Genomic DNA, 16,791 nt, shown 5'->3' on the forward strand with positions numbered 1-16,791 from the left:
TCTCTTTTTTTTTTTTCGGAGCTGGGGACCGAACCCAGGGCCTTGCGCTTCCTAGGTAAGCGCTCTACCACTGAGCTAAATCCCCAACCCCTGTTTCTCTTTTTAATTCGAGACAAAAGTCTCACTGTGTAATCCAAACGGATGGTAACTTTGAGCCTAGGCTGGCCCCAGGCTTGTGTTCTCCCTCCATCATTTTCTTCAGGACTGGATTACGAGTGTGAGCCACCGCCCCACGGACACTGTTCAGTTCTAATATGAAATCTCTTTTAAAAATAAGGATTAGATGGGAGATGGCACCTCACGCCTGTAATCTCAGCACATGGGAAAGAAGACTGGAGGACTGGTGTGAACTAAAAGCCAGCCTGGGCTACACAGTGAGAATCTCAGCCTGGGCTACACAGTGAGAATCTCAGCCTGGGCTACACAGTGAGAATCTCAGCCTGGGCTACACAGTGAGAATCTCAGCCTGGGCTACACAGTGAGAATCTCAGCCTGGGCTACACAGTGAGAATCTCAGCCTGGGCTACACAGTGAGAATCTCAGCCTGGGCTACACAGTGAGAATCTCAGCCTGGGCTACACAGTGAGAATCTCAGCCTGGGCTACACAGTGAGAATCTCAGTCTGGCTACACAGTGAGAATCTCAGCCTGGGCTACACAGTGAGAAACTGTCTTAAAAGAAAAAAGGAAAAAAGGAAGGAAGGAAGGAAGGAAGGAAGGAAGGAAGGAAGGAAGGGGGGAGGAAGGAGGGAAGGAAGGAAGGAAGCTAAACAAGCCAAACAAACAAAAGGACATAAAGTAAAATGTTTTTAAAGTAAGAATTCCATGGGGTTGCCTAGCAAGCGCAAGGACCTGGGTTTAGTCCTCAGCTCTGGGAGGAAAAAAAAAAAAACAAAAACCCATATATATTTAAATATTTTCTAATCAATATCATGATTTGATATTTGTCTTTAAATTTTCCTACTTACCAATACAATTTTAAAAAACTCCATCCTTAAGTGGTCAAAACCCAAGTCCATACGTTATGGAATATATTTAAATTAGTAATTTATCAAACAAATATATTCAATTAATTCAACTATATGAATAAAATATGTCGGTTTTTCTCACATGCACTACATGACAGACACTGAACACACCGTAAGTAAATTACCTGAGGGCAAGAAGCCCTTCTCCACCCAGGGCCTTACAGCTGGGCAGGCTTGCCAAAGCCTTGGACAGGAACAAAACCGGCACGGCACACCAATGTCTGTCTGCCATCCTCTGGATGAACTTTAACAGGAAATGACCTGGAAGAAATGGTTTGGAAGCGTTATCACCGCCGTGAGCACATGGGAAAGTCCTTGGCTTCCTTAGTTAGTAAGGAAATAAAAGCAAACCTCAGTGAGACAGCGCCTCAGACCTACGAGGGGAGCTAAAACCAGAAGAATATCGCATGCTGGGAAGATCCTCGAGCTGCTGCTGGGGATGTGAAAGGGTGCGGTCAGGGAGGAGAGGGGATGAGACCCTGAAAATCCACTTCTAGCTGTGCTACCATTTACATTCACAGCAGCACTGCTGACCACAGTGAAAAGAGAATGCAGACACCTGAGCAACGGGTGAATGGAAGGACAGATTGAAAAAGAACAGGGAACAGCCCACCGTGGGGTAAGGATGGAGTTTGACTCGGCCACAGAAACAAGGCTCCTGCTGCACAAACCCACTCCAGGAAGAGGCCAGTCCTGAGACAAGTGCTCAGTTCCCTGCATGAAACCACGGAATACATACAGCAGGGAGGGAGACAGACATGCCTCAGTCAGACAGACAGGCAGCAGAGAGACAGACTTGCCTCAATGAGACAGACAGACAGCAGAGAGACAGACTTGCCTCAATGAGACAGACAGCAGAGAGACAGACATACCTCAGTCAGACAGACATGACTGACTCATAGCAGAGAGACAGATGTGCAGCAGAGAGACTGAAGTACCTGAGTGAGGCAGACATGTACCAGAGAGATTTGTAGAAGACAGACAGACATGCAGCAGAGAGACTTACGGAAGAGAGACAGGTGTGCAGCAGGGAGACAGACACATAGGCTGACAGACAGACGTGCAGCAGAGGCTGTGAGAAGCTGTCATGTGAGGACCAGCTCAGGGCATGGGGTTCCCTCTGGAGATGAGGGAGGTATTTTGTAAACAGACAATGGGATAGTTGTTCAATTTTAAATGCAACAAACACCAATGATCTGAAGAGTGTAAACAGTGTAAAGAGAGATTCGATGGGTGTAGATTAAATTCCAATAGCACTATTTTAAAAATTACTGCAATTTCATTCCTACTTGGTATGATAGATTCCACTATGCCATGGAGACTCTGATAATCAGGAAATTGTGGGTTTCTTTCTTTCTTTTTTAAATTGGAGATAAAGAGGTGTTCCTTCAGTTTGGTTTTTGAGAAAGGGTCCCTCTAAGTAGTCTAGTTAGGTTGAAGTCATGGTGGTTCTTCTGCCTCAATCTCCCCTGAACTGGGATCAGAGGCATGAACCACCTCACACAGTTAAAGGTAAAGCTTTAGGTTCTGGGGACCACTTTTCTGAGCTGCTCAAAACAGGACTAGAATCACTGCCAGGGCAGCCCCTAGCTCCTGGGCACACTGGGAGGCCATCTCATGCGTCTCTTGGGTGTCATTCCATGGTTGATGTCCTTTTCTGAGACACAAGGGGTAGGTGCTTTCTCTGTCTTCTCTAGCATCTGTTCATAGAACTGTTTTTCTTTCATTAAGAAATCCTAAAAGCAGTCAGACGTGGTGAAGCACACCTCTGATCCCAGTTTTCAGGAGGCAGCAGAGGCAGGTAGATCTCTGAGTTCAAGGCCAGTCTGGTCTATATAGGAGTTCCAGGACAGCCAGGACTACTTAGTGAGACTGTCTAGGGGAAAAAAAGATTCCAGAGGCTTCTTAAGACATAGTCTGTTTTGTATCTTCCAAAGCAAGGAGCATAAAACTGGACATGATATTCTCTAGGAAGTGGTGAGAGGAGGAGCCTCAAGGAACTGTGGGTAAGCATTCTGTTCTCTTCTGGCTGCACTAACCAGACCCAATCTCATGCCAGAATTTTCTTCACACTAACCCCTCACCAAACACCAGGCAGGCAGCCTACGGAAGGCACTCTGCTGTACATGCCAGCCACACTGCCAGTATGCAGACCCAGGAGGCTGGAATCCAGGTGCCCAGAGCTGGCAGTTCCACTGTCCTCTCCAGAAACTGATTTTTAAAGAGTCACTGAGACAATCCACTTTAACACCAGGATACTGCAGACCACGTTTACCTCATTTGCATAGATGACATCACTGGTCATCTACCTCATTTGCATAGATGACATCACTGGTCATTTACCTCATGTGCATAGACGACATCACTGGTCATCTCGTCAAACTTGTAGATTAAATAAAAAATCCATAGAGAAAAAAATCCATACTTAAGGTACAAAGAACAGTATGGCAATACAACTCCAAGAAGAATAAGCCCTCTGCCACTGGGCACCAGAGTCTCAGTGCTTTAAGTCCACTTCCAGACTTGGCTCAAAGAAAAGCCATCCCCAACCCGGGGAAGGAGGCTGATTCTAGGACACGGGGCTATACAAATGTGTATTCCTTAGCTACGTCTGTGTAGCCAAATCTTTCTGCTGAAAAGGGCAACCCAGTCAGGGCTGGGTACCATCCAACGCTTTTCCAAGAACCCAGTTCTTGGTTCAATCTTGTCTGCTGATGCTTGCGTTGAAGGCAGTGTGCAGACTGCAAGGCCAGTGCTCCGCTACAAACAGCGGCGCGGCACTGATCATAATCGTCATGTGTACTGTTACATGGTACTTGGAGCATGAACCAGAACATGCTAAAAAGTTAAAACGTAAACTCAAATCTCTCCTGACATACTCTTTGTTTCTTCTGGAAGGAGGGAAACGTAAGCGACTAGAAACTTCTGCAGCTTTAACCCCAGGGGAGAGCCACTTCCCAACGGCTGCCCTGGGGACCTGAGGACAAAGAGAGAGGGAGAGAAAAAAACATGAACTTAAAATCCATTCACAAACGCACATTCGGGCATTAGTCTAAATGCAACGTGAGACCCTTGTTCTCAGCAATAAAATAACTGGACGGCTCTTCTCTCCCCGGGCCTGCGTTTTATTTTTCAGTAATATTTGGAGGTCCTTTGAACATAGAAACATCTGGATGCTCTAATAGAGCGAGCAGGACTCCAGACCGTTAGATTGAAGGGCTGTGACGGCCTTTGACAATGACAGCGCTCTTTTTCTCTCTTCACACACATCAGTCTAGGGTCATTAATAACAAAACAAAACCTTAAACCGCACTTTATCATTCCTGATAAGCAGTTTGGTGACTGCCCATCTAAGAGCGTTCCCGGTGAAGACTGTTAGAGGTGGCTCACAGCTGTAGTGTTTAACCGTGAACACAGACTCGGCCACGGCGGGTTTTGGCCGTGTGTTATCTGCTAACTGAACACAACAGAGAACCAGAAGGTGTGTCGTGATAAACGGACGCACCAACTCTCAAAAGCATAGAGGCCAAGTGCCGACCCTACACTGCCCCGGCTGCCTGCCTCGCAGATGTGGAACACGGGGCAACATAACTCCCTGGTGACTCAAAACTGCCAAATCAGTCCATTTTATGTTATCAATGCTTATTCATCAGACACTAGGAATCAGTATATATTTCTGTAAGTTGGCCAGATGCTAGCATTTTTTAAAGAAAAGGGTGGGGAATGGGATAGTTTTCTTTTTAGGCATCCTGAGTGAAATTTACTGAGAGCTGTGAATTTAGTGATCAGACTCAGAAAGCCAACACAATGCTAACAGCAGGGGAGATCTGAGAGGGCAGCTGAGGGTAGAGATAACCCTCCAAACAAGGCGAAGGTGCAGAACTAACGCACTTCTACCCGCTAACCTTCCCAAGGTGAGCCATGGTGGCCACTGTCGGATATGAAGAGGGAATGTTTAGGGTGGGCTGTGGGGAGTGGGGTTGACAGTGGACACACACACACACACACACACACACACACACACACACACACACACACCCCACAGGTCCATGATAGGCACTGGAAAATAAGAAAAATCCTGGTAGATTCCGGGAAACATCTTCCCACATAATCTCCATCTTTGTGCTTATGAGCTGTGCAAAGCTAAGTTGTGTGCATGTGTGCATATGTGCATGTGTTCGTGTGTGTGTGCGTGTGTGTGTGCGTATGTGTATGTGTTCATGTGTGTGTGTGTTCGTGTGTGTGTGTGTGCGTGTGTGTGTTAGTGTGTGTGTATGTGTGTGTGTGTGCGTGTGTGTGAACTTAGGTTCTTAAAACAGATGGATGAACAGAGAGGAGGGAGGGAGAGAAGGAAGGAGGGAGAACAAAATGAGGGAAGAGAGAGGGAGGGAAGGAATGAAAGAGGGAGGAAGGGAGGAGGAAAGAGAGGGTGAGAGGTACAGAGAGGAGGGAGGGAACAAGTGAAGGAAAGAGGGAAAGAATGAGGGAGGGAGGGAAGGTGGAGGGAATGAAGGAAGGAAGAGAGGGAGGGCTGGAGAGATGGCTCAGTGGTTAAGAGCACCGACTGCTCTTCCTGAGGTCCTGAGTTCAATTCCCAGCAACCACATGGTGGCTCACAACCATCTGTAATGAGATCTGATGCCCTCTTCTGGTGTCTGAAGACAGTCACAGTGGACTTGCATACATGAAATAAATGAATAAATCTTTAAAAAAAAAAAAAGGAGGCAGAAGGGAATGAGGGAGGGAAGAAGAGCGGGATAGAGAAGAGGAAGGGAAGGACAGAGGGAAGGACAGATGGACAGGTGAAACACACAGGAGAGTAAGTCATTTTAGCAGACAGAGCCATACACACACACACACACACACACACACACACACACACACACACACACACACGGACAACTAAGAAAATCCCATTGGACATTAGCATGAGCTGACTATACAGTATTAGCCCCAAACTCTTCTAGAAAACTGTGAAACTAAGTCAGAATCAAAAAGCTAAAATAAGAATGGGAGCGAGGCCTGGTTCTCGGCATCCAAGTGTGCCCGTAGATGCACAGCATCTGCTAAGGAAGAGAGTGACCATTGAGCTGGAACCCAAACCGCGACGAGCCCCGAGTCCCACGGCAACAAGAGAGCACGGTGCTTACCTGCTGTACAGACAGCTCTCTGAGAGGGCATCCATCAGCGGGCCAGTAATAAACTAAAAGGGAAAAGTTGGGGAGCTGTCAGTGAGAGGGGAGGATCTGCGTTTGCTCTACACAGGGATCCAGGGGGCCTGGGGAGCAGAGCAGGTTAATGCAAGGAGGGTCCCTTGGGCACAGACAGATTGCAGCCACCCGGTAACAGCCTCCAGGGCCCTGGGCGTGGGTCAGTGAGAAAGAAGCTTGATGGAGGAACTAGGCAGGGAATGCAGACAGCAATAAGGAAACAGATTCCTCAAGACAAGACTGAGGGATGGACTGTGCTGAGAAGTGGGGCAGGATTAACATCCCCCAAAATACTTCTAGTCAAAAATCCTCAGCTTACCTGAAGTGCAGGGGCCAGAATGCATTTCGGGTGCTAAACTATGGAGTTCAGACAGAAAAAGCAGGTTGGCGAAGAGGATCCTAATGCGAGGCGAGCTATCAGCTCTAAGGGGCGGGAGCCACGGGGCCCAGCTGCAAAGACGCTAACTCGCTAACTCTCACGGTCTCCTCACTGCCTAAGGCTGCTGATAGGCAGAGGCAGGAACAAACAGAGCTCAGACAAAAGATGGCAAAAGACACACGGACAACTGTGACCTGTAGTGTGGGTCTCCCGCCCTCGTACGATCCATGTTGAACAGAGAGGGTTTGGAAGTCCTGTGAGGGCTTACAGCGAAGGACCACACAGGGACCAACTATCAGGAGTGGGGTGATTGAAGGCTTATAAAGTTTTGGGGGGCTGCATGTAGGAACATCTAGGATGGGCAAGGCCAGCGACTGGGGCCTTAGGGCACCTGGAATGCTCAATAGCATGGGGAAGCGCTGCAGGACTGAACAGGTTTTGTCAGGAGAAATAAATTGATCCTATAAACTGATTGAGGCTGCCTGACATTCCTCAGGTAGAGGCTTAGAGTTCCCCAGACAAGGTCAGAAAAGGAGACACCCCTCTAATGAAGGGAGTCTCCCATATTACAGAGTTCAGAGGCACATGGTAGACCTTGACCGTAATTAGCAGGGCTTTCCCACGCATAGCTCCAGCACAGCGCTTCTCTGCCGGACTGCAGACTCTGCAAGACAGCAGCTGAGAAATGACTCAGACAAGCCCACAGTTCTGACTGGATTACCTGAAGCAGAGTCCCTCCCTGGATGTGGACAGACCCTTCAGCAACCACCCAGGTACAGAGAGGACACCAAGTTTGCCTGCCTGTCTTCACCTCTTGCTGGTGCGTTCATTCACTCTGTAGCTGCCGCTGCTGCTAACATGAACATTCCCTGCTCCCGCACAACCCAGCTTCTTCCCGCTTCCAGCACAGAGTGCTGGGCTCAGTGGCCCTTTAAGAACCCTCTGGGAATCCCATGCCATTACCTCTGAGAGTTCCGGAGAATAAGGAAGCGATTTCACTTCATACAGCTCCAAGAAGTGGGTCACGCCTTCTTTGGCCAGAATCTTATTCTCGCCTTCAAACATTCTTCTATAGACGCACGTGTGCCAGGAGGGGTGAAAGAACCAGCAGCCTGTGGGGACAAGTGCCCGATGCTGACCTATGATTGTAGCTTTAGATCTCTGCATGGACACTGTAGGCTGACAAGCAAACGCGTGTGCGAGACGGTCATATGAACAACGTGAGAACGCCGTGGCAGCGGGCTTGTTAATGACACACGCAGAGCTTGCAGAGCTCAGTCACCTTGGTGTTCAGCATTCGGGATGCAGCCGGCTGCTGCAGCCAGCGCAATACTCAAAAAAGCACTACCCTGTGTGTACAGATGGGGCTTCGGATGGAGGTGGCTCAGTGTGTCCTCCCCTCACCCCACTTGAGGACATTTCATACGTGAATCTAAAACCATCACCCCCCTACTTAAAACCCTTGGATGGCTTCCCACCATTCTGAAACTCGGAACGGGACACAGGTGGACACTGGTCATGCAGGCTTCCTGCCTCTGCAAACTTGCTTTCCTCAGAGGCCTCACTATCCTCACAGAGCTCCCCAGCACAGGGCTGGACAGTTCCTAGCTCTGTGGCCATCCGTCACCCCCATGTCAGTCCTAACCTCACATGAGCTCCTTTTGACCCCTTCTTTTTTTTCTTCATAGGACCTAGAGCTGGGGGGATGGATGGATGGATATATATATATGTATATATGTATATATGTGTGTATATATATATATATATATATATATATATATATATGGAAAATAGTGTTTCTCTCTCCCACCCCACCCCCAAGCTTGCACACACTGACACTGACTCTTAAGTCAGTAAAAGACAGACTGAGGAGCCACAGAGATGACTGGGCAGTTAAAAGTGCCAGTCTTCTCTTCCGGGACACTGGGGTTCGAGTCTCAGCTCCCACACCAGGCGGCTCACACCCACTTGTAACTCCAGCACCACCAAAACTAATGCCTTCTTCCGGCCTCCGAGGGCCCCCTGCAGGCATGTGGTGCGTCACACAGGAACACACACACACACACACACACACACACACACACACACACCCCTTCACATAAAAATAAATAACTAAATCTAAAGGAAGAAGAAATGGAATCTGTACCTCTCTCCACTGTTTCTGATCCTTGAAACAGCCTTTATTCGACTGTTAGAAAGGCCGTCGTTTTTCAGTCTCCCGGTATTCCATCACTACATCAGTCTACTATTTGCTTGCAACCCACCCCAACGTGCCTTTTCACTCTCTGGCAATGCTAAAAGCCAGTCAATGCTATTTGACTTGGTTTGCCAAGAAAGCTATGGGCAAAGCACGGAATGAGAGCATCACTTTAACAGCAAGCGCTCGAGAAAACCGGTGGGGTTTCCGTTCAAGAGATGCTGACGGTCTGCAAAAACTCGGAGTCAGAAAACAGCCACAGCCTTCAGCAGAATAAAACCCAACTCCTAAGGGGTTAAACTATCAGGGAGACATTACCCAGGGCAGGCACCAGCCACAGGGCTTAGTCCTTGTGCATAAACACGCGGCACAGCACCTTCCAGCACCTGTGGATGGAAAGCCCCCGGCCTGCGTTTAGCTGCATCATTGGCCCAAGCTTAATCTCAAACCACTTTAGGAGGCTCCAGGTTTGCAGTGCATCTTCTCAAACATCCCCCTGACTCAGGGGTGACCAAGACACATTTAAAGTCTTGAATGTCCTCTTCCTAGGAACTTAAAGATACTTAACAAAAACTAACCCCGCCAGTCTAATAAACAAAAGGTGGATGCACATCTACGTATTTAAAAGGTATATTAAGACAATAAGGCTGAGAAGCAGTTAAAAGCATACATTCACGTCTAAAGGCTATTGTAAAACACAGCTCTACGGCGAAAGCATTAGTAATTTCTTATCTGTGTGTGTGAGTGCATGTGGGTATGTGAGTGTGTGTGTGCATGTGGGTATGTGAGTGTGTGAGTGTGTCAGTGTGTGTTTGTGTGTGTTTGTGTGAGTGTGTGTGTCAGTGTGTGTGTTTGTGTGAGTGTGTGTTTGTGTGTGAGTGTGTATCTGTGTGTCAGTGTGTTTGTGTGTGAGTATGTGTGTTTGTGTGAGTGTGTATCTGTGTGTCAGTGTGTTTGTGTGTGAGTATGTGTGTTTGTGTGTGAGTATGTGTGTTTGTGTGTGAGTGTGTGTGTGAATATGTGAGAGGGTGTGTGTGAGTATATGTGTTTGTGTTTATGTGAGTGTATGTGGGTGTGTATGTCGGTGTATGTGTGGGTGTGAGTGTCTGAGAGTGTGTGTGAGTGTGTGTGGGTATGTGAGTGTGTCAGTGTGTATGAGTGTGTGTTGGTGTGTGAGTGTGTCAGTGAATGTTTTTGTATGTGTGAGTGCATGTGGGTGTATGAGTGTGTGAGAGTATGTGTGAGTATGTCAGTGTATGTTTGTGTGTGAGTGTGTGTGGGAGGTGTATGTGTGTGCATGGAGGGAGTACATGTACAGGCACCATGGATCCAATATAGACACCAAGTGCATAGAGGCTAGAGGTTGACATCAAGTGTCTTGATTCCTCCCCATCTTATATATGGAGGTTTCTTGCTGTGCCCAGAGCTTGCTGATTCCACTTATCTACCCAGTCAGCTCACCCAGGGGTCTCCTGTGTCTGCCTCAGGGACGCTGGCATTGCAGATGAGTAACCAGACCCAGAAGGCCTTTACATTGGTTCTGATGATCTAAACTCTGGCCCTCATGCTTGTATGGCAAGCCCTTTGTTTGGCCCACCGCTATGGGCAATTAAGGACAGACACTGAGATTTACAGACAAAATGAGAGAATGCTGAGCTGCTGGAGAGGTAGCAGCAGAGGATACACATGACCCAGGAGACAAGGCTGCCCACTGTGTGCACTCGCTTTGACCAAGACAAGCCGCCTACTATGTGCTTCTGCTTTGACAGAGGCAGGCTGCCCACAGTGTGCACTTGCTTTGACCGAGGCAGGCTCTGGGTTCATTGTATGTGTTCTTTCCTTTCTCTAAAGAAAGGGATTTTTTTTTTGAAATTTTATAATAAACTGCTTTAAAAAAAAAATAACTGTACTTAAATAACTGAAATCTATGCAGCCACTTAGAGCCATGTTCTAAGGAGACGGGTTGAGGGTGCAGTGTGAACACAGGGTGAACCCAGACCACCAAAGGCCAATACTACTTGCTGGTGCCATGCCAAGACCATCCTGTTCTCTCCTCACTGCTCAATGGTTTTCCCAAATTCTCTTTAATAAATAATGGTTAGTGACAAGGTCAGGGAACTATCAATGTTATTAAGACAAATAAACAGAACCAAAAAGTAATCGTTACCATTCTCTTCTGATACTGCGTATTCAAACAGACTGTTTAGCTTTGGTAAGACTGGCTTTATGACATGTATCTAAAAACAAAAGCAAAGAATCTCATGAAAAAACCACACGTAACGCCTGTAAAACCTCAGGGAAAGGTTCCTGTTTACATAACTGTAGTCCTTCTCTTGTAACCATGTCAAAAGCAGGTGTCAGGAGCCTGGTTCTCCCCGGTCTGAATCAAAGCAGGATTCACGTCTGTGACATTGAGCAGGCAAAGCTGGGAACAGTCTAGTCCCCAGTTATGGTTCCATGAATATCCTAACAGGTTCTGGGATCCTCGACCAACCCAGGAGACAGGCGAGGCTGGAAGGCTAAACCAGGAAAATGCACAGAAGCTTGCCCCTAGTTCCTGCTGCTGTCTGGGTCACACACAGGGAGCAGAAAGGAATCCGAGCTCTGTGTTCCTGTGTCTCTTAGACTGTGCTGCGGCAACTCTCGCTGGAGTCTGACTCATGTCTTTCAAAATAACTTTAAATCTAAGTTTCTAAAACAAACAAATAAATAAGTTGATTATGGGTCAACCGACTGAAGCAACCCTAGAAGTGTATTTGAAAGAAGTCCGGGGGCTGGGGATTTAGCTCAGTGGTAGAGCGCTTACCTAGGAAGCTCAAGGCCCTGGGTTCGGTCCCCAGCTCCAAAAAAAGAACAAAAAAAAAAAAAAAAAAAAAAAGAAAGAAGTCCATTTCCCATCCTGGATCTCTACGTGCTTAGCACAGAGAGTGATGTGGCAAAGGGGACTTACACCTCACACGTGGCTAGCTGATCCACTGTCTTAGCGGACTCGTGGTCTGCAGCTTACCGACAGAGGACCACACACAGAAACCCTCACGCACAGGAACCTTACAGACGAGACTCTTACAGCTGAGGGACCTTACATAATGGGATTCTTTTAGACTGCAGTTAGGGGCCCTTACATATTAAGATTCTTACTGAGAGAGGGACCTTTACAGATTACAACTCTCGACACCAGGACAGCTGCAAGGATGTCACCTAGAAACTCATTCAAAGTTCACACTCTCGGGCCTTACTCCAGAGGCACTAAATCCAAGAGTACAGTGATAGGCCCAGTAATCTACTTAGTATGACTCGGCCACTCTCACAACATAACAGTTGGAGGATGCCAAGGGAAGTTAAATGGGACTAAATTATGAGCAATCACGTAGATCCACTGAAAGCATTCTTAATTTCCTAAAATAACGTGCTATCTTAAATTGTATTTATGCCAGAAAACAAAGGCCTCGGCCATGCTTACGTAAGCCGGCCATTCCGTGAATGCCTGGGAAAGGCCCACAGGCTATAAAATTCACTAAGACGGGAGAAACACATACCTGGTTTCCTTCTAAAACTTCCATGATCAAGATATAGTTTTCCCAAAACTTTAGGAGCTCGTCTTTTTTCTTCTTAGACCACCAGAATAGGCTCGGACCTAACAGAATTTTAAAAGAAAACATAAAACAAAATCAGTTCTTCTTTTAGCTACTTGGTTAAGACCCTCATAATGGCAGCTCTTAACTTAATTCTAGTATCACCAAACAGTGCAGTCACCAACCATGGAGGGAGCACACTTTGAAAGCCCAGGGAAACTCAGAAAGGAATTCTAAATTTAATTTTGGTTTGTTGTTGCGGTTTGCTTCTTTTGGCTACTCTGAGTTTTTAAGTCTTTGTTTTTGTTTGTTTGGACTGAGAGTCTGTCAAGACAAAGTCTCCCAGGGTAGCCCAGAAATTGCTATATAATCAAAGATGACTTTGAACTCCAGAACCATCTGCCTCTCCTGGGATGACGAGAATGTGACACCCCGCCTATCTAACCTTGCTTTATTTCTGTATTGCTTTGTTTCCTTGAGATTACCGTTGTGGGTGCGCAAACACTACCTTCTTCTCCAAGACTCTATGAATAAAGGACTTTGCAGAGGCTAATCCCAACAAAAACTGAAATGGCAAAACCGAAAATGACGTAGGAACAAACAAAGCAATAAAATTTAAAATTTGAAAATTTGAGCTGACGTGGGGTGGGGGTGGGGAGTTTAGTTGACAGGGAAAGCCAAGAAATAATTCGATTTACCTCAAACCCCCCTCCCCCAAAAAACTGAAATCCTAGGCAGAAAATCTCTGCTGTGACTAGACGTTGCAAGCCGGGCTGAGCCATGGAGGGGTTTGCTTACTGAGGTCAGGACAGGATGCTGTGTGAAATTAGAGGGGTTGTCCCAGAACAGTCTGAAAACCAAAATCTGTTAATAGAAACAAGAAATGCAGAGAAAAGTCTGGAATCCAAAGAAATTAACCAGTGAGCGAAGGAAACATCAAAATTCTAGAAAAGTCTACTGAAGGAGTTTCAGTGGGATGTTAGCTGGGTTTTGTCAACTTGATACAAGCCAGATACAGACTTGATACAGAGTCACCCAGGAAGAGGAAGCTTCAACCGAGAAACTGCCTCTAGCAGAGAGGCCTGTAGGCAAGTCTTTGGGGGGCATTTTTCTGACTCATGATTGATTTAGGAAGGCCCAGATCTCTGTGGGTGGTGTCAAGCCTGGGCAGGTGGTCTGTAGAAGGCTGAGCAAGCCAAGAAGCAGCACCCCTCCATCATCTCTGCTCCAGTTCCTGACTCCAGGTTCCTGCTGACTCCTCTCAGTGATGGGAGTTGTGACCTGATAGTTGTAAGATGAAATAAATCCTTTCCTCTGCAAGTTGCTTTTGGTCATAGTGTCTATCCCAGCAATAGAAAAGTGACTAAGACATACAGATAGACAGACAGACAGACAGACAGACAGACAGTAAGTCCAGGAGGTTCCAAGTCAAGAAGAGAGGAAGGAAAAGAAAGCCATGGAGAAAATAACCACCTAACCACTCAAGAAATCTTCCCAGAACCAAAGTTCCAGACGTCTAAGTGTACCGCATGCCCAGCACATCTAGGAAAAGGCTCCAGGATGCCAGGGCCCTAAAGCCCAGGAACTTCATAGAGAAGTCACAGACCACCCTTGGGCAGGATCCAGAATTATCTCAACTTCAAAACAGCAAGAGTAGAATCTCCAGCTTCTCAGAGTGTTTCTGGATGGATGAATGCCTTTAAAGTGCAGATGGAAATGTCTTCCCCAGTAGAAGTTGGGCCTGAGCAAACTATCCCTCAGCCTGGAAAGACAAACCTTCAGACTCCACGCTCTGCAGGAGGCAACCGGAAACTCACTGGGACTGAATACCGGAGTGAGACACCCGGCTCAACCACAGACCAGGTCACTCAACTCAAAGCCACGGGCTAACAGAAGGTAAGGGCCCATCTCTAGGCAGAAATATTCACTACTCGCTATAAGGAACAAGAAACTGACTCCAGGACCAAAAGCAAAGGCCTCGACATTCAGTCACTGGACAGGTGAACAACTCTTATGTCAAAGGACGCTGACAGGAATGTAAATAGCTTAGAAAACTCATCAGACACAAAAGAGCACCCATGTAAATCACCTGGCATACAGCCATGTGCTTGTAACCCCAGCTAAAGTTACAAGGAAGGGGATAAAGCTGAGGGGATAAAGAAAGAGGATCCCTGGCCAGCAATTCCAGCTGAATCCTGAGTCCCAGATTCAGAGAGACAGACAGGAAAGATAGATAGACAGACAGACAGACAGACAGACAGACACACACACACACACACACACACACACACACACACAAGAGTTATGTTTAGAGGGCTAGAGAGATGGCTCAGTGGTTAAGAGCACTGACTGCTCTTCCAGAGGTCCTGAGTTCAATTCCCAGCAATCACATGGTGGCTCACAACCACCTGTAATGGGTTCTGATGCCCTCCTCTGGTGTGTCTGAAGACAGCTACAGTGTACTCATATGAATAAAATAAATCTTAAAAAAAAAAAAGAGTTATGTTTAGAAAACACTAACAAACCCTGCTCCTAATACTCCTAAAGGGAATGTCAAGAAAGTAAGAGAGTAATATTTAATTCTGTACCTCGAGTTTCAAACATTAACTTGGGTTACAGCACCTTTCTTTCAGTTTGATAAGAATACCAACCTTTTTTCTATCAGGATGTAATGGCTTGGAGCAGGCTTGGTCATACACAGAGCATGCTACCGGGTGTGCAGTATCTTAACCTGCACTGGGTCCACTTTCCCAAAGTGCAGGAGGAGGCCTGTGTAGGGGTACCACATGCAAGTGCCAAATCCGCTCAGGATGAGGTGGACGCCCCCTGGAGACTGCTCTGGGGAAGCAGAGTGGGGCTGGAGCAGAGAGATAAATAGGTACCAGTCTGGAGAGATAGTTTAGGGATTAAGAGCACTAGATGCTCTTCTAGAGGACTGAAGTTTGGTCCCCAGCATGCACATCAGGTAGTTCACAGCTGCCTTTAACTCCATTCAGCTCAAGGAGATTTGATGCCCTCTCAAGCACACGTGGTGCACATATACTTAAACAGGCGCGCGCGTACACACACACACACACACACACACAAACACACACACACATTTTTTTTAGAAAGAGAGACAAGTGGGTACCCTTTGTGTCCTGGGGATCGCAGGTGCAGTCCACCGCCAGCTCTGCAGACACCTGTACAGCCCTCTGCAGCAGGTAGCGCGCGCGCTTGCGCGTGAGCGCGTCCTGCGCGCGACTCATCCCCGCTTGTACAGTTCTCCAGAAGCGGCCGCAGAGACGGGCGTCGAAGTCCCCGTGGTGCTCAGGCTTGGGGAGCAGCTTCTCGGCCAATGCGCACAGCACCAGCAGCTCTGGCCCAGTGCTGCCTTCAGCTCCGGGCTCCACAGAGCTCAGCGCGTCCCACGCCGCCCGCAGAGCGGGTTCTGCGCTCTGTGCCAGCGCCGGCAGTAGGCGCGCTCCCACCGCCGGCGGCGCGTCCCCGGCCAGCGCCAGCTCCACAGACGCGCGCGCCAGGCAACGCAGCAGCGGGGCATCCTCTGACGCGCGCAGACACGGCGCCACAGCAGCCAGCAGCTCCACGGCCGGCGCGCCCGGCAGCCCGCGCAGCGCTTCTTCGGCCAAAGTGACCGCCAGCTCGGGACCTGCCAGGCGCGCGCACGAGCGCAGCGCTGCACTCGCCGCTCGGAGCACGCGGGGACTCGCAGGCCCTCCGCCCTGTGACACGTAGAGTAAGGGCACCAGGTGGCCCCTGGCCACCTCGTGTGCCGCCTTGGCCAGCGCGCCGACACCCGCGCCGCGCTCCTCCAGCCGCTGCAGCACCAGGCGCAGGGTCTCCGCCCGCTCCGCACTCGCCTCCCCGCCGCACAGCGCGCCCAGCAACGCGCAGGGCTCCCGACTCTGCGTTAGAAGTGCGTCTACCAACACTCGCTCCATTTCGCGGGGAGTAGACCCTGTGCGCGTGCGCCGGCCACCTAAGCGCGAGTGCGCGTGCGCGGCGAGAGGTTCCCACCCACACATACCCTGCCGTGTGTCGGACTGGGTGAGGTTCCTTCCACTTTGCTGGAGTGTGGTACCTCTTGCTACTCTCTTGAAGCTTTTAGTAAAAAGAGTTACTGCGAGCGTTCACCGTAGTGTTACACCAGTTCCGAACTTCCTGATTAGAAACAGGCCTAAGGCCTAAACTAACTAACTAGCAGGCCCTAAATTTACACAGATGTCCTGCAGTCCCCCAGAGGGCTGCTTTTAAAAAGGGTGTTAAGAGCTACCACAAAGTCTCTAACACAACGGATCCCAATGCAATCTGGATTTCTGTTTTGAAAATAAGATATGAGGGCTGAGAAGATGGCACAGTAGGAAAGGGGCCTGCTATGAAAGCATGAACATCCGAGTTAAGATCCC

At 48.3% G+C, this 16,791-nt stretch overlaps 1 protein-coding gene across 8 annotated transcripts in view; it reads right to left on the reverse strand.

The window, feature by feature from the left end:
• The window catches only part of Tarbp1 (TAR (HIV-1) RNA binding protein 1), a 51,008-nt gene extending 34,635 nt beyond the window's left edge, over window positions 1-16,373 (reverse strand). For 4 of the 8 annotated variants that reach the window (XR_010060523.1, XR_010060524.1, XM_063278866.1 and 1 more), the window contains exons 1-7: window positions 15,516-16,371; window positions 12,350-12,447; window positions 10,981-11,050; window positions 7,580-7,728; window positions 6,178-6,230; window positions 3,907-4,004; window positions 1,153-1,288 (exon numbers count right to left, since the gene is read on the reverse strand). Coding sequence is in view for 6 of the 8 variants with exons in the window: in XM_063278866.1 (XP_063134936.1) it covers window positions 1,153-1,288; window positions 3,907-4,004; window positions 6,178-6,230; window positions 7,580-7,728; window positions 10,981-11,050; window positions 12,350-12,447; window positions 15,516-16,326 (1,415 nt within the window). In the remaining 2 variants the exon portion in view is untranslated. Of the gene's footprint in view, window positions 1-1,152; window positions 1,289-3,370; window positions 3,872-3,906; window positions 4,005-6,177; window positions 6,231-7,579; window positions 7,729-10,980; window positions 11,051-12,349; window positions 12,448-15,515 lie in introns of those variants that run through there. The other 4 variants (XM_039098287.2, XM_063278872.1, XM_063278867.1 and 1 more) reach the window with 4 other exon arrangements.
• Window positions 16,374-16,791: the final 418 nt, after the last annotated feature.

This window comes from Rattus norvegicus, chromosome 19, assembly GCF_036323735.1.
Source record: "Rattus norvegicus strain BN/NHsdMcwi chromosome 19, GRCr8, whole genome shotgun sequence".
Taxonomy (NCBI): Eukaryota; Metazoa; Chordata; class Mammalia; order Rodentia; family Muridae; genus Rattus; species Rattus norvegicus.